This window comes from Lissotriton vulgaris, chromosome 5 (assembly GCF_964263255.1).
Source record: "Lissotriton vulgaris chromosome 5, aLisVul1.2, whole genome shotgun sequence".
In the NCBI taxonomy this organism is placed as follows: Eukaryota; Metazoa; Chordata; class Amphibia; order Caudata; family Salamandridae; genus Lissotriton; species Lissotriton vulgaris.
This window is the reverse complement of record NC_141693.1, coordinates 1,424,861,362-1,424,881,046: the sequence shown is the minus strand read 5'-3', so window position 1 is coordinate 1,424,881,046 and position 19,685 is coordinate 1,424,861,362. Positions and strand designations below refer to the sequence as shown.

Here is a 19,685-nt window from a genome sequence, read left to right as displayed (position 1 = left end):
TATTGGGGTAGCATGAGTCAGCTGTCCCAGAAGTACCTATAAAGAGGCCAAACTGTTCCTCTTCCCAACAAACAAGTCTATCGCCCCTGAACGTTAACATGTGGAGGCCAAAACTAAATTTCCAATGGCCCAACTGTCCAGACCATGCAACTGGTCACAATGCATAACAATCCGAAGATCTGACTGTATGGCGAATGACATTAACCTAACCCACAACATGCCATGAGCGACGCTAGCACCACAGATGGGTAGGAAACAGGCCAGCTCACGGGGCACCCTTTCGCCGCTGAAGTATCGCATGCCAAGAGGCATGGTGTGTTGGGTGCCCTTCCAGCATCCTCGCGGCCAGTTCCTGGCCTGTAGATAATGCCAATGAGCGCGCGAGAAGCCTGTTACCCCTGCCCTGGCTGCCAGCCGGACATGGACGGCCCGGCTCACAGAGCAGCACGATGCCCCACGCAGACGGAAACACACTCTTGTCTCTGTTTTAAAGATATTAAAAAGTTATTTTACAACATATTGAGTTTAAGTATTCTTCACAATCTGCACTCCTCTCCCTTCCTACTGCTCCTTACGTTCACCTTATTCCCCGAGTCTCATAACCAGCCCCTCCCCCATCCTACTGACCAAGCTTCGCCCCTGGAGCTGGGATGTTGATGGTTTGGGGGTAGAGTCTGGTAATACGAGCAGGAGTTCATGCTTTCTGTTCTGTTTGTACCTCGTAGCACAAACTTCATGAATCAGAAGGAATATAAATCTCCCTACACTAGGTAAGTCGTATCCCCATAAGAGACCCCTGGATTGGTTGTGATGGGACAGCTGTGTTCAATCCTCTAGAAGGGGGTCCAAACAGACATCTGAGATAACCGACCTGCCTTGCCCTGCCACCAGAGAGAGCACCGCACTGAACCACAGATGACACACAGGTACTCCAGGTCAACCGCACGACTGGCGCCTCTAATCAGCAAGCAAGCGCCTCGCGAAAAGCATTCCTGCACTCAAGCGCCTTACAGTGAGAACCTGGGCGCCCCAGAACCCATGCAACTCAGAGAGAGGGGCACAGGCCCGACAGCAAGGATGCACCTGCGATAAGAAACCCCCTGTGCTAGGAGCACTGAGACCCCCAACAAGCGCAGGAAACCTCTGCACTGAATCATTTTCGCCCATCCATGCCTCCTGTCCAATTCTAATAGCCTCAACACCTCCAGTCCACAGCAGAAGGAACCAACAGCCGGGGCTCCCGTTCCCCATTCCCAACTCCCCTGTTGACTGCTTCGGCAGATCCTCGGCAGGCCCCCATCCTCTCGGAGCCACGGCCGGCGCAACATGAACAGTGGGGGGTTGAGGAGCTTTTCTGTGCTCTGACACCTTCAAGTAAAGTCAGCGCTTTATAAAAATGCATTAAATAAATAAAAACATAAAAATACCTGCCACTGTCCTGTATGCCTTATTACTCTTGTAGGGGTTCCCCACTTCATCCCCTGAGCTGGCACCCACACACACACATAGCCCCAGGCCTCATGAAGCACTCAGACCCCTTGCACTCACCATCCCCCGGCACCGCTCCTCGGCTCTGCCGCTGCTCCTCTAAGGCTCGCCTCGACGCTCCTACAGATTCTCCATATACGCCCCCTCCACACTTTGTGCCCTGACGAGCAGCCGCGGCAGTCTATGAGCGTCCAGGGCCCTGGGACTACCTGCCCCTCTGCAGCCAATCACAATGCTGCGATCCGCACTTTCTTGCTGCCCCCAGGTTTAACCCCTTTGTGCCGGCAACAGCGAGAGGGGAAGTACTCGCAACAATTTCCACTTCGATGAACGGTGGAAGCTGTGCCAGGGAGGCGATAGTGTGCCACGGAGTGCACAGGAAGCGGAGGGCTGTGGACAAACGAGGAGAGAGGGGGCGGGGGGAGGAGGAAGTGGGAAGGCAGTGTGGTGCAAATTACAAAAGAAAACGTTCAGTTACACGAGGCAAAAGTGACAATTGTGAGCAAACAAAATACAAGAGGTAGCAAAAGGTACATTACATGAGGAAAAGACTGGGACCTCGGCGAGAGGGAGGGTGTTCTTGAACAACACCATGTTTCACCTAGGCGATGCAAAAATGCCTCGGAGATACGCAGCCTCATTTTGGGATTCAGGGGCGTTTTTTTCTTTCTCTCCTCTTCCCATTGGCTGGAAGGTAAAAGTCCAGCCAATGGTAAGGGGAGAGAACGAAAACAAGAAAGAAGAGAAAAAACACGACCCCGAATCTGGAAAAGACGGGGCTTGAACCGAGTGACGCCCCTCTCCTCCAATGGCTGGCCTCCGTTTAGGAAGCCAGCCTATGAAAAAGAGGGGCGGGTTCAAGCCCCCATACTAAAAATCGTTAAATCCCCGCAACGGAGGTATTCAGACAATCATATGTCTTAATACAGACCCCCAAGCACATTTACAAGTAACACTGAATGGCTGGATTCATTCTGTACATGCTCAAAATGAACTCTGTCTACCAATCACCTACCATCCAACCTCCACTACATTAACAACTGTCTGCCCTAATATTGACAGAATGGTCATCAAACCTAGTTTCGACTGCTGATTGGTAGCCCATCACCAATTCCAGCCACACTAAGGTCACACATCGTACACTCCCTTCCAACAATGTAATCTTAAGAATTGTTGGTGCCCTGAGCCAAAAAATATTTCGGGAACCCCATTCAGAACAACCTTGAATTTTATTGCATATTTTTTGCTAACTCAAGCTTGCATCAAGGAAGCAATACAGAAAAATTGGCAAAGGTGAGATTGAGTGATAGAAAGATAACATTACCAGGTGGGCCCTTGGAATGTGGGGGCCCTGGGCAATTGTCCACTTTGCCCATGCCTTAAAACGTGTCTACTACCCAACAGAACCCACCAGCTGCGTGTTCAAATGTATGCATGACACTCAGAAGTGATTGAAAGGCAGTGCATTAGAGCAGTACTTAGCAAACAATGATCGGGCACTCCACTCAATATTACAGAGCAACTTATAAAGAGACAAATTGTCATAAACAGAAAAATCAGGTCGTAGTTTGACTTCTTTATTCAAAAATTCTTCTTTTTTTTAAAATGACAGGAAGTAGCCAACGCTTTTCGTCCTTACGGACTTCTTCAGGGCCAGTTTGTTCTTGTTTTTTTGCAAGCAACGCCAGTCCAGTTTAGACCCAGCCATATGCAAATCAGTTTTGACCCTGTGCCCCATTGGAACAGTCCAGCCTGAACTGCCAGGCCAGGTCCTCCCTGGACCAGAAAAAAACATCCTGGGACCGGTTTCGGGGTAACACCCCTCATCAGCCAGGCTAACTTAAATCTGGTGGCGTAGAGAGCACAGGACCCACATCTGGGCATACCCTTCCCACTTAGGGTGACAAATGCAAAAAGAACAGATGATGGACGGAATGCATAATTTCCTTCACATGTCTCAGTGTTGAGAATTCCGAGCTGCCCTGGAAGTCTCAATAAGGGGTCATTTGCAGCTTCACCTCAGTCTGGGCTCCAGGAGGCTGGATACATTTTCTTTAATGTCCCCCTCTGTCACTTGGTGTGCACGGGTTACAAGAAAGGTAGGTAGCCTACCTTCAGGCTATTAGAGACAAGGGCCTGGGTCTTTGGCTACCTTTCAGCCGTCAGATGAGCCTTTCCTCCAATCCTTGCTTTCAGGAGAGCAGGCAGGGGTGCAAAGCTGACATCATTGTGCAGGGCAGCCTGCTCTGGGCTGTTTACCCAGCACTATATTGTGATTGGTTGAGTACACTTGTCCATCCGATTTACCTACTTCCCTATCAAATTAAGTGGAAAAATATATGAGTAAGAAGTTAGATATTTTCTGGAAAGCCATAACATTCCAGAGGCAGGACAGAATGGTACTAGACAAGCTCATGGGTCAGAAAATCAGCTCTTTTCTTGGCCCTAGATGAGCTGAGTTTGGTGGTTGACTGGGTTCAAACAGTAGTACTGATATTACTAGATTACTCGGCTGCATTTGACACCATCAACCACCAGATACCACTACAGGGACTAAAAGAGACAGGAGCGGAGGGTACTTGTCTGAAATGGTTTCAATCCTTCCTGGCTGAAAGATATCAAGCAATATCTATTCCTCCATTCCGTTAAAACTTCAGGAAAATGGAACATGGGGTACCATAGGGCTCAGCCCTGAGTCTCATATTGTTCAATAACTATATACACCCACTACTACAATTGATGAGGTCCTTTGGGATTTCTTTTGTTAATTACGCTGATGACACAAAGTTAAAACTAACCTTGGAGAAGAACTGTTGAAACTCCATTGACAAGCTCCACGTCTGCATTCAGAACATAGCCAACTGGCTGTAGAAGAACTGTCTTAAATTCTACACAGAAAAACCAGAGTTTCTTAGCTGTTCATCTTCTAAAATTTCTGATGGACTTCCAGGAAGCTTCAGGCAATGGGATAGCACTGAAAATCCACTAGCATCGCAGGTAGGGCGAAATCTCAAAGTGCATCTTGATGAAAATCTCTCCCTAGACCCACACATTTATAAAACAGCATCCACCTGTTTTGTATTGTTAAGAAATTTGAGGAAATTAGTCCCACTACTTCCTCAACCTGCCAGAAAGCTGGTGGTACAAAGAGCAATCGTTAGTAAATTGGATTACTGCAGTGTGCTGCTGGAGGGAGCTCTGGAATATCTAAGTAATAGGCTGTACAGGATACAAAAACTTGCAGCAAAACTGGCCATGAATAAAGCAAGAACGTACTCTGCATCAGAGGCCTTAAGAACCTTATATTGGCTACCAGTGAACACATGAGTCACATTCAAGGCAATATGCATTGTTCACAAAGATGTGACAAGCTGGCCTCACACACCACCAGGTGTCATGCTTCATCATAGGACACCCCACGCCCTCCAAAAACTCAGTTTGATGGAGAGTGGGCCTTTACCTGGTGTCAGGGAGGCGCTTCTAACTAAGAATGGACCCGTGATTAAAATGTATTCAAAACCAATGTGGCATCCTAAACAGTGTTACTCGCTAGACATGACACTTGGTATTAAAATCAAATGTGGGGACAAGAGGCTTTAGTACCCCATCATCACTATTACCGGCGACATGTTTCTGCCTAGTGGCTCAACTGAGTCTGCAGCATTCTTCAGAGAGGGAGCCTGAGAAATATCTGCCACATCCAAAGACGTCAGCAGGCACGCAAATTACCCACTCCTGATTCAGGAAGGTAGCATCGAAAAATAACAATGAGGAACTCTTTTGAGGGCCTGTAGGTGGAATGAGTACACGTTTAATCCTTTAACATGGATCCATTGGAAGGCAAGTCTTGTGCCAGCAGCCACAGTACTTTCAACTCCAATAGTGTATATTAAAGTAGTTGCAGGTAAAAAGCTCGTAGTTGGATCTTGGAATCGAGCTGTATCTGTTTCTCTGTGCCCCCTTGATACTCTTGACTGAGTGTAATGGCGGTTCGAACCCTTTGTTTTGAAATAATCAGAGTGTTTAAAGCAGGCAGATTGCCTGAACACTTCATCTATGAGTAACTGAACTGTTCTCTGGTTCTGTTTTGTTAGTTTACAGAACTGGTGCCATGTCTAAAAGGGCTGCATTCGTATTGTGTGACTAGAGGTGAGATTCTTGGACTGACGCAAGGTGAACGAAAGCAAAAGCATTTACCAAGAATGTTTTCATTAATCAATAATGAAAGTTGGAGGTTCGAAGATAACGTTGTAATCCTGACCATAAACGATGCAGACTAGCGATACAGCAGCGTTAGTCCCATGATCCACTGAGCAACTTCTGGGAAACCAAAGTCTTTGCATTCAGGGGGCAGTATGGTTACACAGTGAAAAGTTAAAAGAATGCACAGAAGGGCAACACCAGGAGTTGAGTCTGTTCCTTAATTTGGTTCAACACAGGAAACCTTACCTTGCCCAGACACGGAAAGGAGTACCAGACTGATAGCTTTTTTCTCGAATCTGTGGGCAATGGTGCATGGCTGTTCTTAGTTGGTGGAGAGATTTGTCTTGTTTATTCCGATAACAAGCAAGGCTCTGCCAGGCTAACTAGTTATCGGACCCCCAGTGGTTCGCGTTCACCTTCTTAAATGGACGATTGGCATTCAGCCACACAAGATCAAGCAATAACAGGTCGATGATGCCCTTAGGTGTCCAGGGCTGCAAGTGCAGGTAACTTGCTAAACCCTGTCCATAGATATAGCAATTATTTTCAATGAAAGAGGAATCCCCAGTAAGAGCAGATCATACTCTCTGGTTGATTAAGTCCCTGCCCTTTGTACACCATGCCCATAGTTACTATTGATTTGATGGTCATTGGATCGGCCCCACCGGGGTCAGGAATGCCTCTTGTGGAGCACCAAGATGATGATCAAACTTGGCTACCTAGCGGAAGTAAATAGACCTACCGAAGTATCATTAATGGTGGAGTGGCTAAAGTAACTAATCGTGACAGCCTGAGACCCTGGCCGCCTCTTAGATGGAACCCAAGGCTCTTGGACCAGCTCACCCCTCATGCAGCCCAGTCAGTGAAGCGGCCCTCCGGTGCTGGGCATTTGGGTGAGGCCAGGGCATGGGGTTGGCTCTTACACTTAGAAGGACACAACTAACACATGAGGGAATGGGGCGAATGATACCCCTGGACCTCTGGGAGAGGTACAATGCAAGACAGAGATACCCCTCCAGAAAAGAAACCTATGTTTACCATGTAGGCTCCAGAGGATAACTGAATTGCAGTGCCTTCCTGGGCTTGAATTCCCAAAGGGGTCTGCCACCTGGACCCTTTCAAGCTCGAACCACAGCCCACCCGGGTTTCGAGGGACTCAGAAATGGCCTGTCTTGGGTGGCAGGCCAGCGTGAATGAGAAGGAGCTTAGGCCACGAGGGAACCCAGGCTCTTCCTCTTGGAGATGCTGTGCCCCTCAAACCCAGTTTGAACTGCTTAGAGCTGTGGAAGGAGAAGCTATTCCATTTGTATACAAGAAGTGGGTGAGCCACTTTGACGGTGTGGGGGAACCTGGCTCTTCTCCCCTCTGTACCGCCCACCAGAGCAATAGGACCTTAGCCCACTGGCATGCCTTGGGCTGCTGCCTAAGCTGGAGACTCTCGATGGGCAGGGGTCTATCCCTGGCTCCCACTGGCTTCAGTCAGTGGCTCATGTTCAGATTGAGCAAACCTCGCAAGTTTACAGGTACCTCGCGGCCTGGCCCCTTGTGGTCAGGCTGGGGTTTAAAGAATAGTGTGGCCCTGTTCGGGAGGGCTGCCAGTGTGCTTGGCCTTCCTGGCATTGGTGAATGGGTGAGCACGCAGTCAGGCTTGTCCTGAAAACCCCAAGGTGACTGGCTGTGTGTGGCTTTCTGTGGTTTCCCACAGCTGTCCACGTGACCCGCCTTGGGTGCCTATTTTTGCGGCTGGGGCTGGAGGTGGAGGCAGGTGATGATTTGTATGTTGGCCCTGGCAAACATGGGAAATGGAATGCTGCCATGACCCCTCAGCGCGAAAGTGGGTCCCCTCTTCTGTTGGCCAGGGAATTGGTCTGGCTCTCTCATATTTCGGCATCTGACTACGACCTCAGATCAATCAGATGTGGTGGCCTGCTGAATTTAAGAGTATTACTAAGTGGCAGAAAATAAACTAACCAGGATTCCCTCAGTAACAGCGAGTAATGAGGGAAGATCCCAGCACCAAATGCCTTCCCACGTCAGGTGCAGGAAATGTAGCGTAACAAAGATCGACCTCCAGCATCACTCAGGAGACCCAAGTCCTTCTGATCAAGCCTCATAGTACAGACATGCTAGGCTGGTAGTGGGTCACAGCATGGCAGGATCAGGTCTTCTTGGAGTTGGGTAGCCTGGAAATTCAGCCCAATGCAGGCGATAAATTCCATCTGAAGCTAAATATGGGTGTGAGACCGACAGTCAAAAAGTACTGTAAGGGAATGTTGAAAAGAACTTTGAAAAGAGAGTTCAAGAACGCATGAAATTGTCAAGAAGTAAAAAAAAGTTAGGTCCGTGCAATTTTCCAGGGGATTCAACACAGTGTGAAGGATGGTTGCCCAGAACGGCGGATCCTCTCTGTCGAACCGCCACTTGGGTGCAGGGTGCATTTCCTCCATGGTGGTGTGCCCTTATTGGCTCTAGGTCTGCAAGGAAGGCTTCAGGGTGGTACGAGGCTCTCCTATTTGGCAGCAAGTGTTATAACCACCTGAGAGCAGCTTCGGTATGTCTGTGGGCTGAGGGGGACTAACCGCCTCCATGCTCTCCTTCAGCAATCTCCCCAGCCTCTCTCGGGGAACACTGGGGTAGGGAAGGGGGGTAACTTGTGACTACCAACTGGGGCAGACTGTGCTTACTGCACCCTGACTGCATAGCGCTGTGGGGTGGGGTGGGGAGGACCAAGCTGGGTGCCAGGGGTCTTCAGTCGTCTTGCAACAGGGACCAAGGAGTCTAACGTGCACGAGTCACATGGCTGATTAAAACCCTGTGGTACAGTGAAGGTGAGGAGATTCTGGTGGAGGTCCATAATGGTCTTGACGTGGAAACCAGTAGTCTGACATGGATATAGGAGCAAAATACTAATCTCTAGTAGCTAGTTCCCTCTGATGGTTCTCTCAGAATAGCTAGCTCTAAAAAAACATAGTTTTGTTCCCTCTAAAGAGGCCCTCTGCAGACCCAATGAACCTCAAGATCCTCCTTTTTTTGCTGCCGAAGTCTTTGAAAAGGACATCAACACCCAGCTAGTACACTTCATAGAAACCAACTGCATCCTAGACCACTCTGAATCTGGATTACGCAGCAACCACAGGACAGAGACTGCCCTACCTGGCCTCCACCGACCACATCTGCGCACTCCTCGACTAAGGCCAGACAGCAGCCCTGATCCTCGTGGACCTAGCACCATTGCGACCTGGATGAGTAACAGCTGCCGAAGCTAAACTTGGAGAAAACAAAAGTACTCATCCTCAGCTCCACCCCTTCCACATGGGACAACACCTGGTGGCCTCCTGCCCTTGGAAACCCTCCCACCCCAACAGACACATAATGCACGCAACCTCAGCATCATACTCAACTCTTCACTCACCATGAATCATCAGATCAATGCTGTATCCTCCGCATGCTTCAACTCCCTTTGCATACTTCACAAGACGTACAAGTGGATTCCCCCTGACTCCAGGAAATCTGTCACTCGCGCACTCATCACCAGTAGACTGGACTACGGCAATACCCTCTATGCCGGAATCAACAAAAAACTCCTTCACATAGTCCAGATCGTCCAGAACAATGCAGCCAGACTTATCCTCCATATCCTATGGCACAATCACATCACCCACACCTACACGACCTCCACTGGCTCCCTGTCAAAAGAAGAATAACCTTCAAGCTGCTCACACATACCTACAAAGCCCTCCACAACACCGGACCCCAATACCTCAATGACAGAATCTCCTTCCACGCCCCAAAGAGAAACCTCTGCTCATCCATCCTCCCTCGTTTCTACAGGAACAGAGCAGGTGGAAGAGCCTTCTTCTACCTTGCATCCAAGACCTGGAACAAACTCCCCTATCACATCCGATGAAGCCCGACACTTCACAAGTTCAGAAAGGACCTCAAGACATGGCTCTTTAGATGACCCCAATGGAGCTGCTTACACATGCCCCTTAGCGCCTTGAGACACTCACGGGTGAGTAGCGCGCTTCACAAAACTCTGATTGATTGTCTAGTAAAGTGAATGATTAGAGGTCTTGGGACTGAAACAATCTCAACCTATTCTCAAACTTTATATGGGTAAGAAGTCCAACTTTCTGGCACGAAGCCAGGCATCAAATGTGAGTGTCTAGTGGGCCACATTTGGTAAACAGAACTGGTGCTGCAGCATGAACTGACTGCCTGCTTATGGTGCCCATTTCTGACGATATTCAGAAGCTAGAAAATGTGTTGCTTGATAAAGACAGCAGGATATTGGCCATGGAAGTCAGAATCCACAACGGAGTGTGTAACAACTCTCCTGCAAAATAAATTAGCCCTGAAAATAGATGGCACTGGAGTGTCTAGCCCATACACAGCCTTCACTGACAGTCGCAGAGGCCAGACTGCAATGAGCAGGAGGGCAGCTGTGGTATGCACGGAAGCCCGGGGTGAAGGCCCAGATAGGGCTTCCACAGGTGCAGATCTTGGTGGTAGTTGTTAATATTAAAAGAGGAACTTTGAAGGTCGAAGTGAACAAATGTTCTATATGTGAACAGCCATTGAAGCGATGGGTGAGCGATGTTTTAAAGGGACAGGACATGGCCTCCATTGTCTTCAGGTGATCAAAAGGAGTTGGGCTCAGATTCGGGAGTGATGCAGATTCCAGTGCAGTAACGAAAACGACCCCAGAGAAGCCAATGGGAGCCATGCGGAAAGTTTTCTTTTCTTTGTTGAAGAGCAGGTCACCCAGGAATTTCTGCCCTGAATGAGGAGCCCGAGCCTTGGAAAGCGCTGCCGTTCCAGCGGCTTCCAGTGAGCTTTCATTGGTCCTTGAACATTCGGGAGAGATGGTGTAAATCTTGCATCAGGCTGTACCCATATCTGCAGCATATCTCCAGGGGGGCAGCCTCTGGCATGTTGTAGCAGTGTAGGTAAGGGAAGTCGGTAAGTCAGATCCGAAACTCCAGGATTGGCTCTGAGGGTTGGGTTAGTCAGTCTGTGTTGTAAAGCAGGGCTGGTTGCGTGCCCAGCTGCACGAGGTGTCATACTTCGGGGTGGCAGTTATATTGGTGCAAGTTGGGCCTTTCCTGTGGATCACCACAGCTGTGGTGGTTGCTTTCCTGTGCTTCACCCTTGGGTACAGTGCCAGAGTTCTGCCTCGGCTGGCACATGGCAGCGGACTCAGAACAGCATAACAGGGAAATCTGAATGATTAATTAAAAACAAAGTTTTGCGAAGTCCCAAAGCAGGTCTTGACGCAATGTGATTTCTGCTCAGTGTTCTGAATGTCAACGTGAAGAAATTCAGGTGGTAGTAACTATGATTCTCTTAACCTCTTTTCAGTCATAGTGGCCTTTACATTCAAGTGGTCCCTCTGGTAACTGGCTCTGTATCACTATACTCTATATAGAGAAGTCTATAGCGATAGGCCAAACAAGGTTCTATCATGGCAGCGAGCCTGATAGTGTGAAATGGCGAAGCTAACAATCACAATTCCAGATGGGTTAGTTCCTGGCAATTAAAACCCTGTTAAGATGGTTAAAGGAGGTGCTGTGTTTTCTATAAATTGTTAACCTCCTTACTGACTTTGTCAAACCAGCACCCACTTCTAACAACACAACCAATAACAATGATTCAGATCACAATATGACACCCTGTTCACCCCCCGTAACAATAGAAGATGTAAAAACGATAGACCTCAGTGACACAATTGAATTTGTGGCCTCCTCAGCCAAGAATGACACTATTGCATTAAAACTCCAAAATCTGCCTTATCTTTAGTGGGTCAACGATAAACTCAATAACAAGAAAAGTGATTACACCAAAAAGGTCACTTACTGGCAATATCTCAATGACAAATATACATTATCTATGTGGAGAAATAATTGGAGCTTCAAAGAGCTGAGAAAGAATATCTCCAATAAACATAGAGGATTCTATTTGAAAACATACTGTTCAAACTTCGACACGGAAGCAGAATTCCACAACATTACATGCCACTATGCAAAATGCAAAGGAAGAACAAAAAAAGGAGAGCTGTAATTTCTATGAAGCTTTTGTTACCTCTGATTCGGAACACAAATTGAAGTATCACAACATGCTCGGCATGCATATCCAAGAGTGCAAAATTATGCTAGGCTCGCAGCACTAGCAAACAGCAAACCATCCAAATTATGGTCGCAAAAAAAACGACAGTTATTAGCAGAATTGAAGAAAGTATACAAAAACAAAAGAAATATTAATGCGCTGATGGTTCAACATTTTTATAAAAACAGGAAACAACTTGCAGAAAAAAGAAGAGATAGAAAAGATAAAAGTTAAAAATGACAAAGCATCCAACAACACTGAATGTGACTTCAACGCTGAAACTGAAGTTTCAGTAGAAACACTAAAAGACTTTTTCAACAAAAAGCATGCGCCGAAAATCAGGAACTTTAATGATCTGAACAATAGAATCTCACAAGTTGAGAAATACTCTAAAAATTCAAAGCATCACGATGCTGCTATGGACCTGATGGATGAAATTGTGACTTATACTTCAAAGAACACCAACAATGTAAGTCTTGCCTGTCAATCGAAATGAATAAACAATTGAACCCAGTGATGAGCCTATGAACACTGCTCAAGATGAGCATCAGAATGCCTCAGTTCAAAGTAACATATCAAAGAAAGACAAGAAAATTGGAAGGCTCAATCGAACACATAAAAAAAGTATGATAAAGCAAAGGGCAGCTACAAGGAATACCAGGTAATGTTCAAGAAAGACAAGAAGAAAATTGCCAGGATAATCTCTGATGGTCCTGAAGATACCACTTGCCAAACAGTGCCAATGATATCTTTCAATAGTATAAAGATATAATAGAAAAAGAAAATAAGGAAACCCCCAAATTCATCCCTATTGACAGCATACTGGATGAATGGGATGTTGAAAGACTACACAAAGAAATTACACTGCTTGAAATAACTGAAGCCTTCGAACATTCAAACTTATAATAAAGCAGTGGGGCCTGACAAAATTGGCCTAAATGATCTGAACATTGCTCACAACAAACAACCAAGCCTGCTGCCCAGTATTTTAACATCTTGATTAACTATGAGAAGAGTCCCAGACAGTATAAGGAAAAACTGTTCAATATTAATCCCAAAAAATGTACAGATCAGTGAACTAAAGAAAATCAGTAACTGGAGACGAATACCAATCATTCATGAAGATATTCACAAAAATATTGACAAAAAGACTTACCTCATTTATCAATCTAAATATGAGACAAAAAGGTTTCATAAAGGTGAGAGGTTGTCTCGAAAATCTGACTCTTCTTCAGAATATTATAAAAGGAGCATGAAAAAACAAAGATTTACTAGGAGTGGTGTTCATAGACATCTTCAAAGCCTTTGACTCTGTCAGTCATGGTCACATTCTATGGAGTCTCAAAAGGCACAGAGTTCCTTCATACATCAGAGATATAATAAAAGACTTGTATACTGACTCAACAGTGTTTTTCAAGGGCAAGAAAAAGGAATTTACACCAGAAATAAGAATGAAATCTAGAGTAAAGCAAAGTGACTCGTTATACCCACTGTTGTTTAACATTGCCATGGACCCTCTGATATGTGTTCTTCAGAAAAACAGCAAGGGCTTCACTTTCGGTTCACATGGTCTCATTGAACAGATCACAGCTCTAGCCTTTGCTGATGATATAGCAGTACTCATCAACACCTGGGAAGGAATGAGTACTAATCTGAAGATCATTGAAAAATTCAGTAAAGCAACAGCTTTAAAACTAAATGTGAAAAAAACTCATGGATTTTACATAAGTCACCAGAAAGGCTAAATCCTGGTTAGTAACTGCATACCATGGCAATTTGACAAACAAGATATTTAAAATATTCATCCAGGCGACAGCGAGAGAGATACCTCAGATTGAACTTTAATCCACGCACCAGCCATACAAATAACAACAAAATAAATGAGGTTCATACACATTGGGCTAAAATACTAGACAATTTACCTCTCAAGTCCGCTCAAAAAATAGAAATCTTGTGTCAATATTTGATCCCTAAATTGTCATTTAAATTGGAAATGACGACCGCAGAAGCAAAAACTTTAAACACTCTGGATCATACGATAAAGAAATATGTCAAACACTCCCTACACCTACCTGCATACACATGCAATGGTCTCTTCTACTCCAAAAAATCACATTGCGCCTCATTGTAGCAAAGCTATGTACAACAATCAGACTAAACAAAAGCAACAATTTACTATACCACTGAGAAGCTCCAGATCTGTACATAGATCATTCCTACATGTATGCAGGGGAAATAATAAATGAAAAGATCGATAATATCATCAAAACACACAAACGTAACATTTTAGACAGTAGATTCCTGAGTTATGATTTGCAATTGTTCGCAACTTATGAACGGAGGAAAGAGGAATTTGAGAAATGGAAAGATCTCCCTGAATTTGGCCTCAGTGTAATGATGTTGCTCTGGCTGATTTAGGTTTACAAATGTCTTTCCTCATTCAAGAAGAATATTTTCCTGACTACATTAATGGACACTCTTAAAATGTGCCAAGTATTCATGGACAATAACATGTCAAACTAAATGCTTAGATGTACACTGTTTTGCATCACACATATTTCATTATTGTAAACAATATTGTTTTAAGACTGTTTATCCATTCATATTTAAATCTGGTTAGAACAGTTTTGAATTTATACAAAGTAGATTATAGTTGGCTTACTGAATTTAAAAATATAGTTAGAAATAGGAATATTTATTCAATAGCTTTAGAATTATTATAGATGTGTGCATGTGACAATTAAGATATAGAAGTGTACATCATGAGAATTGAAATGGCTTGAATTCAGAATAGGTCTCACATAATTACATACACATAATCAGTACAAATCACATATTGATTATTAATGTCCTGCTAAGCATACTTTAAATTTATCAGGACTGTTTGTAGACAATTTGAATTGTTAGAATAGTACTAGAGGGTGTACTATCCCTAGCCTATACGTGTTCCCAGTTCCTGTTAGGACAGTTTTAAGTGTGGCTGTACTCCAGAACAAATGCTATGTTGTTGTAAGCAAGACCGTTTTGACGCTGATGGGCAGCAATAATATCCCAGAAGGAGCAACCGCCTGGCGGTACCGAAATAGCAAAATGCCTCATCATCTAATTAGTGAAGCGCATCTATCGATGACTGAGATTCCCACTGTCCCTACCTATTATCTAGCAAAACCACAGCCAAGAAAATGGACTTTGTAGAATCAGCGTGGAGACAAGTACCTGTTGACCGTGACTCTTGCCTGGCACTGTGAAGAGGGATGAGAGGTCTAGGATATGTGGGAGGCCTCCCACTTAATGAAAAATGGCTTCACAGGCAGCCTCAAAGGGAGAGGAGTGTTTGCTGTAGGCTTGACCCCTCTTTGCTCCCCAGACTCGAGCACCAGGAAAGGTGAAGGCCCCAACCAGAGGCATCCTTATCTGATGGACTGGGGAGCAGTCCCTACGCAGGGCATGATGGCTGCCTACTATGGTGGACTCGTGTGCCCCTCTGGGGTATGGAGCATAGAGGGGAACCACCCTCCTCAGGAAGACCCAGCCACCAGAGAGATCCCAGGGCAGTGGGACATCAAACACTGGAGGAGTCTGGGGTTCATATGGGCTGAGCAGCTCCTGTAAAGCCCCGGAAAAGATGGGAGAACTCATCTTTTGCATGGGAGGCCTGGTCCCTGCAGGTTAGGCTCCAGGGACCTAGCAGGGCCACTTTCTCTACCCAGGACAGGGTGCCATCAGACCTGGGAGAGTCCAGGGGCACATGTAAGCATATTACCGTTCAGTTATCCCCCTTGAGAGGGGGCAGAATCATCACTTTTGCGTGGGAGGTCCAGTCCCCACAGACCAGGTCACCAGGCAGGGCAACCCCACTACCTGGGGAAGAGTAGCATCAGACCAGGAAGGAATCTGGGGCTTCTGCGAGGTGAACCTCTCCCATAATCACCCCATTGAGGGGCTACTCCCTGCAGGTTGGTGGTGCTAGCCTGCAGGCAGAGCCTCCTGCCCTGCCCACGGCAGGGTGCACCCCACCCACAATGTTTTGCCTTGTTCGAAGATATCCACCAGTTCGCTTGTCAGCTTTGTGTTGGCAAAAACATTACCAGTGGTATTTCATTCTCAGTGTCAATTCAGCCAATGGGCGAGTATGGGTGTGCCAGCTCAGTGAACCACGGCGACAGCCCAGTCTTCCTAATTTAAATTATAATCAGGCCTAATCTACACTAGCAATCGCTGCATTTCTGTATAGTCTTCAAGGCCTCCCAAGAAGCCAAAATGTTCCCAGGCTGGAAGTCATGATATGCAAAAAGGTAAGACTTGGGGGCTATATCACAGAAGTTTGCACTTCAGTAAAAAGGTAATCCGTTTACAACAAATTTGCTGCGGAAATGAGGCAAACAGCTTGAGCAACATTCTATATCACAAAAAGATTTTTAAACTGGAGCAATAATGGAAAAAAATGGGTTTAACATCCATGTGCAGCATACGTATAGCTTGTTATTCATTTTAAGTGAGCCAGAGATTTTTAACAATAATTCCAAATCCATGAGTTATATAGAAAAAGAAAGTGAACTGATGTTGCACTATTTTTCCTACTTATGTGGTTACAACCAAATACCTGTTTTGCCTGAAATACTACCTTTACTTCAATATCTAGAAAGTGTGTATTTTCCTCGTATTACTATGTAAACCGAAAGAATAGTGCAAAAGCTTGTTCCATGTTTTGCCCTGGTACAGACACTGCTTGCTCCAGTCTGTATCACACAAGCATTACGAAAGGTGCAAATGGATTTGCACCATTCTTTGCAGTGGTGTGAAGCGTCTGTTATATGGACCTAGAAAACAAATAATTATAAGCTGTATTCCAAACATTTGGAAGGAATCCTGGCAATCATCGGTCTTGCCCCTTTGCACTTGCACTTTGAAAAATAACCCAAAATGTCCCTTTAGAAAAAGCCCCTCATCTACATCTTCTCAGTTATGTTCATGTTCTCAAACTTGTGGACCCAGATAACCTGAAAGGTTCCTCATACTCTTTACAGCGCTATGAAGCTTGATACCTAGGTACAAATGAGTGAACACACACCCACATCCATTTTTCACCCAAGATATTAACCTTTCTACTTGAATACTGCTGCAAATGCTCATGTCCATCTTATCCTGCCACGATTGACACCAGGCTGGCCCTGACCCTCAGGTCCCAAAAGGGACCCATTCTAGATGTTCATTGAGGTCTTGCAATGATTCAGGCACAAATCTTCCTCACCTTTCACCTACAGAAGCATCCACTGTAAAGCCAATGTGCTGCTTAAATCGTCTTAGCCACATCTGTTTCTTTATGCATATCAGCCAGACCACACTGCAAATTAGAGCTCTGACCTCTCTTTCAGTGTACATGACAGCCATTAAGACTCACTTCCTGGGCCTGGAGAATCTATGTCAAAGTCCTGGCAATAGCCCCATAAACTTCCATCACTAGATGTTCACAGTTGTCCTACCTTATTAAACTGTATTCCATTTGGTCAAATTTTCCCCAACAACTCTTACAGTTTGTATAACCACTGAGTGCCTTGTTTTTTTGTATTTTTTTGCAAACTACTCTAGAACAGGTCTTTACGCACGCTCTCTGCCTGGAGTGCTGTATGGCCAGTCCAACAGAGAGACTAAGTACAAGGGCTTCTACTGGCCATGGGTGGAGGATAGCTGGTGAGAGTCACCTCCCGACATGTCCTATATTTCACTCGAGGAAGTCACAGCTAGCCAACTTCTACAATCCAAGGGTTGTGGTAGAGGGAGGAAACAGGAGATGGTTATTATAAGATTCTAGTGGCAGTTGGCAGAGGGTGACTTGGGTTGGGCACAAATGTGTGAGCTACCCCACATGCAGCAAAGTTTGAGGAAAAAATTCAATTGTTAGTAGAGTTGTCCCGCTTCATGTGGGACTATTGCAGAAATGTGCAAACATGGCTGACCTCAAATTGAACACTTTACGTGATTACCTCTGACTGAATGAGTGAGCATTGCTACTCATACAGACCATGTTCAAAAAGAACCTGTGCTGTCTCACAGCAACAACCTTACCTAAAGCAGAACACAAGTAGAGTAGAAGGATGCAAACAGATGGGCTGTATACCTTCCCAGGTAATCTCTACAGTTAAGAGTAAACCTATCATGTTGAACAGTTCCAGAGAGTGCAAGGGGGCTGCAGTCAACTGCGGCACATAAGAGAGACGTTCACCATAGTGTAGATCCAGTAAGGCCCAGAGTCCAAGGTATGGCTGTGAGTGAGAATGTTTACATAGGTAGCCCTTGCAGAGTAAAGTAAGGGCCTTTGATATGTTCCAGAAATGGACTGAACTATTAGAGCCTCATAAAACAGATGATTAGTTTGTCAGGTTCCACATCAGTGTGCTAAAGGGTGAGGCATTTGGTTGTACCACACTACAAGGACGACTTACTCCTGAAATGTGTCACATGCAGCTGCCATTACCCCAAAGAAGAAATTCTTGGCCACAAGCTTACAAACCAGGCCACTGAAACAAGATCTGGGCCTAGCAGCTCTTGTATACCACCCATTGATGGTGGATGACCTGTAATATCTGCCAAGCATGGTTTGACTTCAAATCTCCCTTAATATCTCACTAGGTTTTCCCTGTGAATTAGCCCAAGAAAAAGATAACATTCTGGAAAACAAAGTAGCAGGCAGCGTATAATAACAAAAATAGCAGCCAAGCACTCTGTGGATTTTCATGCAGACATTGCAGAAAATTCCCTGGTTTGGACTCGGCTCCACATTTGAAGAAAAGACAGGGTTTGTTCACATCAGGTCATGTAGGACATCACCCGGCAATAAAAGAAGAAATGTCAGCTTTAGCCGTGGGTCGGGGTGGCAGAAGCTTCTAGATAATACAGGCCAACCGGGTGGGAAGAGAAATAATCATTAAGACATTTTTATCAACCTTTCTCAGTGGTATTCTTTTACTTGATACAGACTCATACAAGACTCCCTGACTTACTGAACCAGCAGGATTTGTACGAGACCTTTCTAGACATGACCAGCAAGGCTGCCAGATCGCCTCCGGGCCACCAGCGTCTCCTGGAAACTTATGAAGAAAAGTGTGAGAGGAGACTGGAGATACATGAGATTATGCGAAGCCGTGTCAACCTCACTTCTTGTCGCCTGATGGAGAAGGACTGGGGTAGGGAGACAGAAGAGGGTCTGTCTCTGAGCCCCCGCCAGCAAGAGGTCTCTAGAAGACGAAAGCTGGAGTTTGAGGAGGAACAACGGAAACGATCAAGGGTGTCCCCAAGGTCCCCCACATCTCCGAGAGCAGCGCCGATGCAGGATAATAGAAGGACATGGACGTGGAAGGATGCTGGGTGCACTAACAGCCAGGTAAAGTCTAATAGGCTTGTAGATTTTATTGGATTTATGAGAGGGTCAGTAACAGTTTTTACAATTCATGATGCTTACGTCTTGGGGACCCACTCGCTGATAAAGGACAGTAACTATGCATATATGGGCTTATTTATGATCCCTCACATCACTTTTGCGTCACCGGTGCGTCACTTTTTGTGACTCAGAAGCTGTATAAAAAATGCGCCATGTTAGGTCATATTTACAAAGTGACGCATCTATGTAGATGCGTCATTTTGTAAACCCCTGCGCCACATTATACCTGCGCCAGGTATAATGTATGCAGGGTGGGCGTTCCGACGCAAGTAAGCTTCATAGAAGGGACGCCGTGAAATCTATGAGACAGGAAACAAATGCGTCAATATCTTACTCCTGCCTCACAGCAGGTGTAAGACTTATGCAGGCACATTTCAAACGGGACTTGCCCATGTGAAATGACCCATTGCTGGAGTTGCATCACTTTTGTGATACACTCCAGCAATGCGTC

At 45.6% G+C, this 19,685-nt stretch overlaps 1 protein-coding gene and 2 pseudogenes across 2 annotated transcripts in view; all 3 read left to right on the top strand.

Annotated features, from left to right (window-relative positions):
* TRAF3IP3 (TRAF3 interacting protein 3) overlaps positions 1 to 19,685 on the top strand; it is a 306,887-nt gene that overhangs the window by 54,091 nt on the left and 233,111 nt on the right. For both annotated transcript variants that reach the window (XM_086923361.1, XM_086923360.1), the window contains exon 2: positions 18,773 to 19,177. In XM_086923361.1, the coding sequence (XP_086779487.1) occupies positions 18,833 to 19,177 (345 nt within the window). In that variant the 5' untranslated portion in view covers positions 18,773 to 18,832. The remainder of the gene's footprint in view (positions 1 to 18,772; positions 19,178 to 19,685) is intronic.
* On the top strand, positions 5,106 to 6,446 carry LOC147712692 (18S ribosomal RNA; annotated as a pseudogene).
* LOC147712691 (28S ribosomal RNA) lies at positions 7,617 to 10,624 on the top strand (annotated as a pseudogene).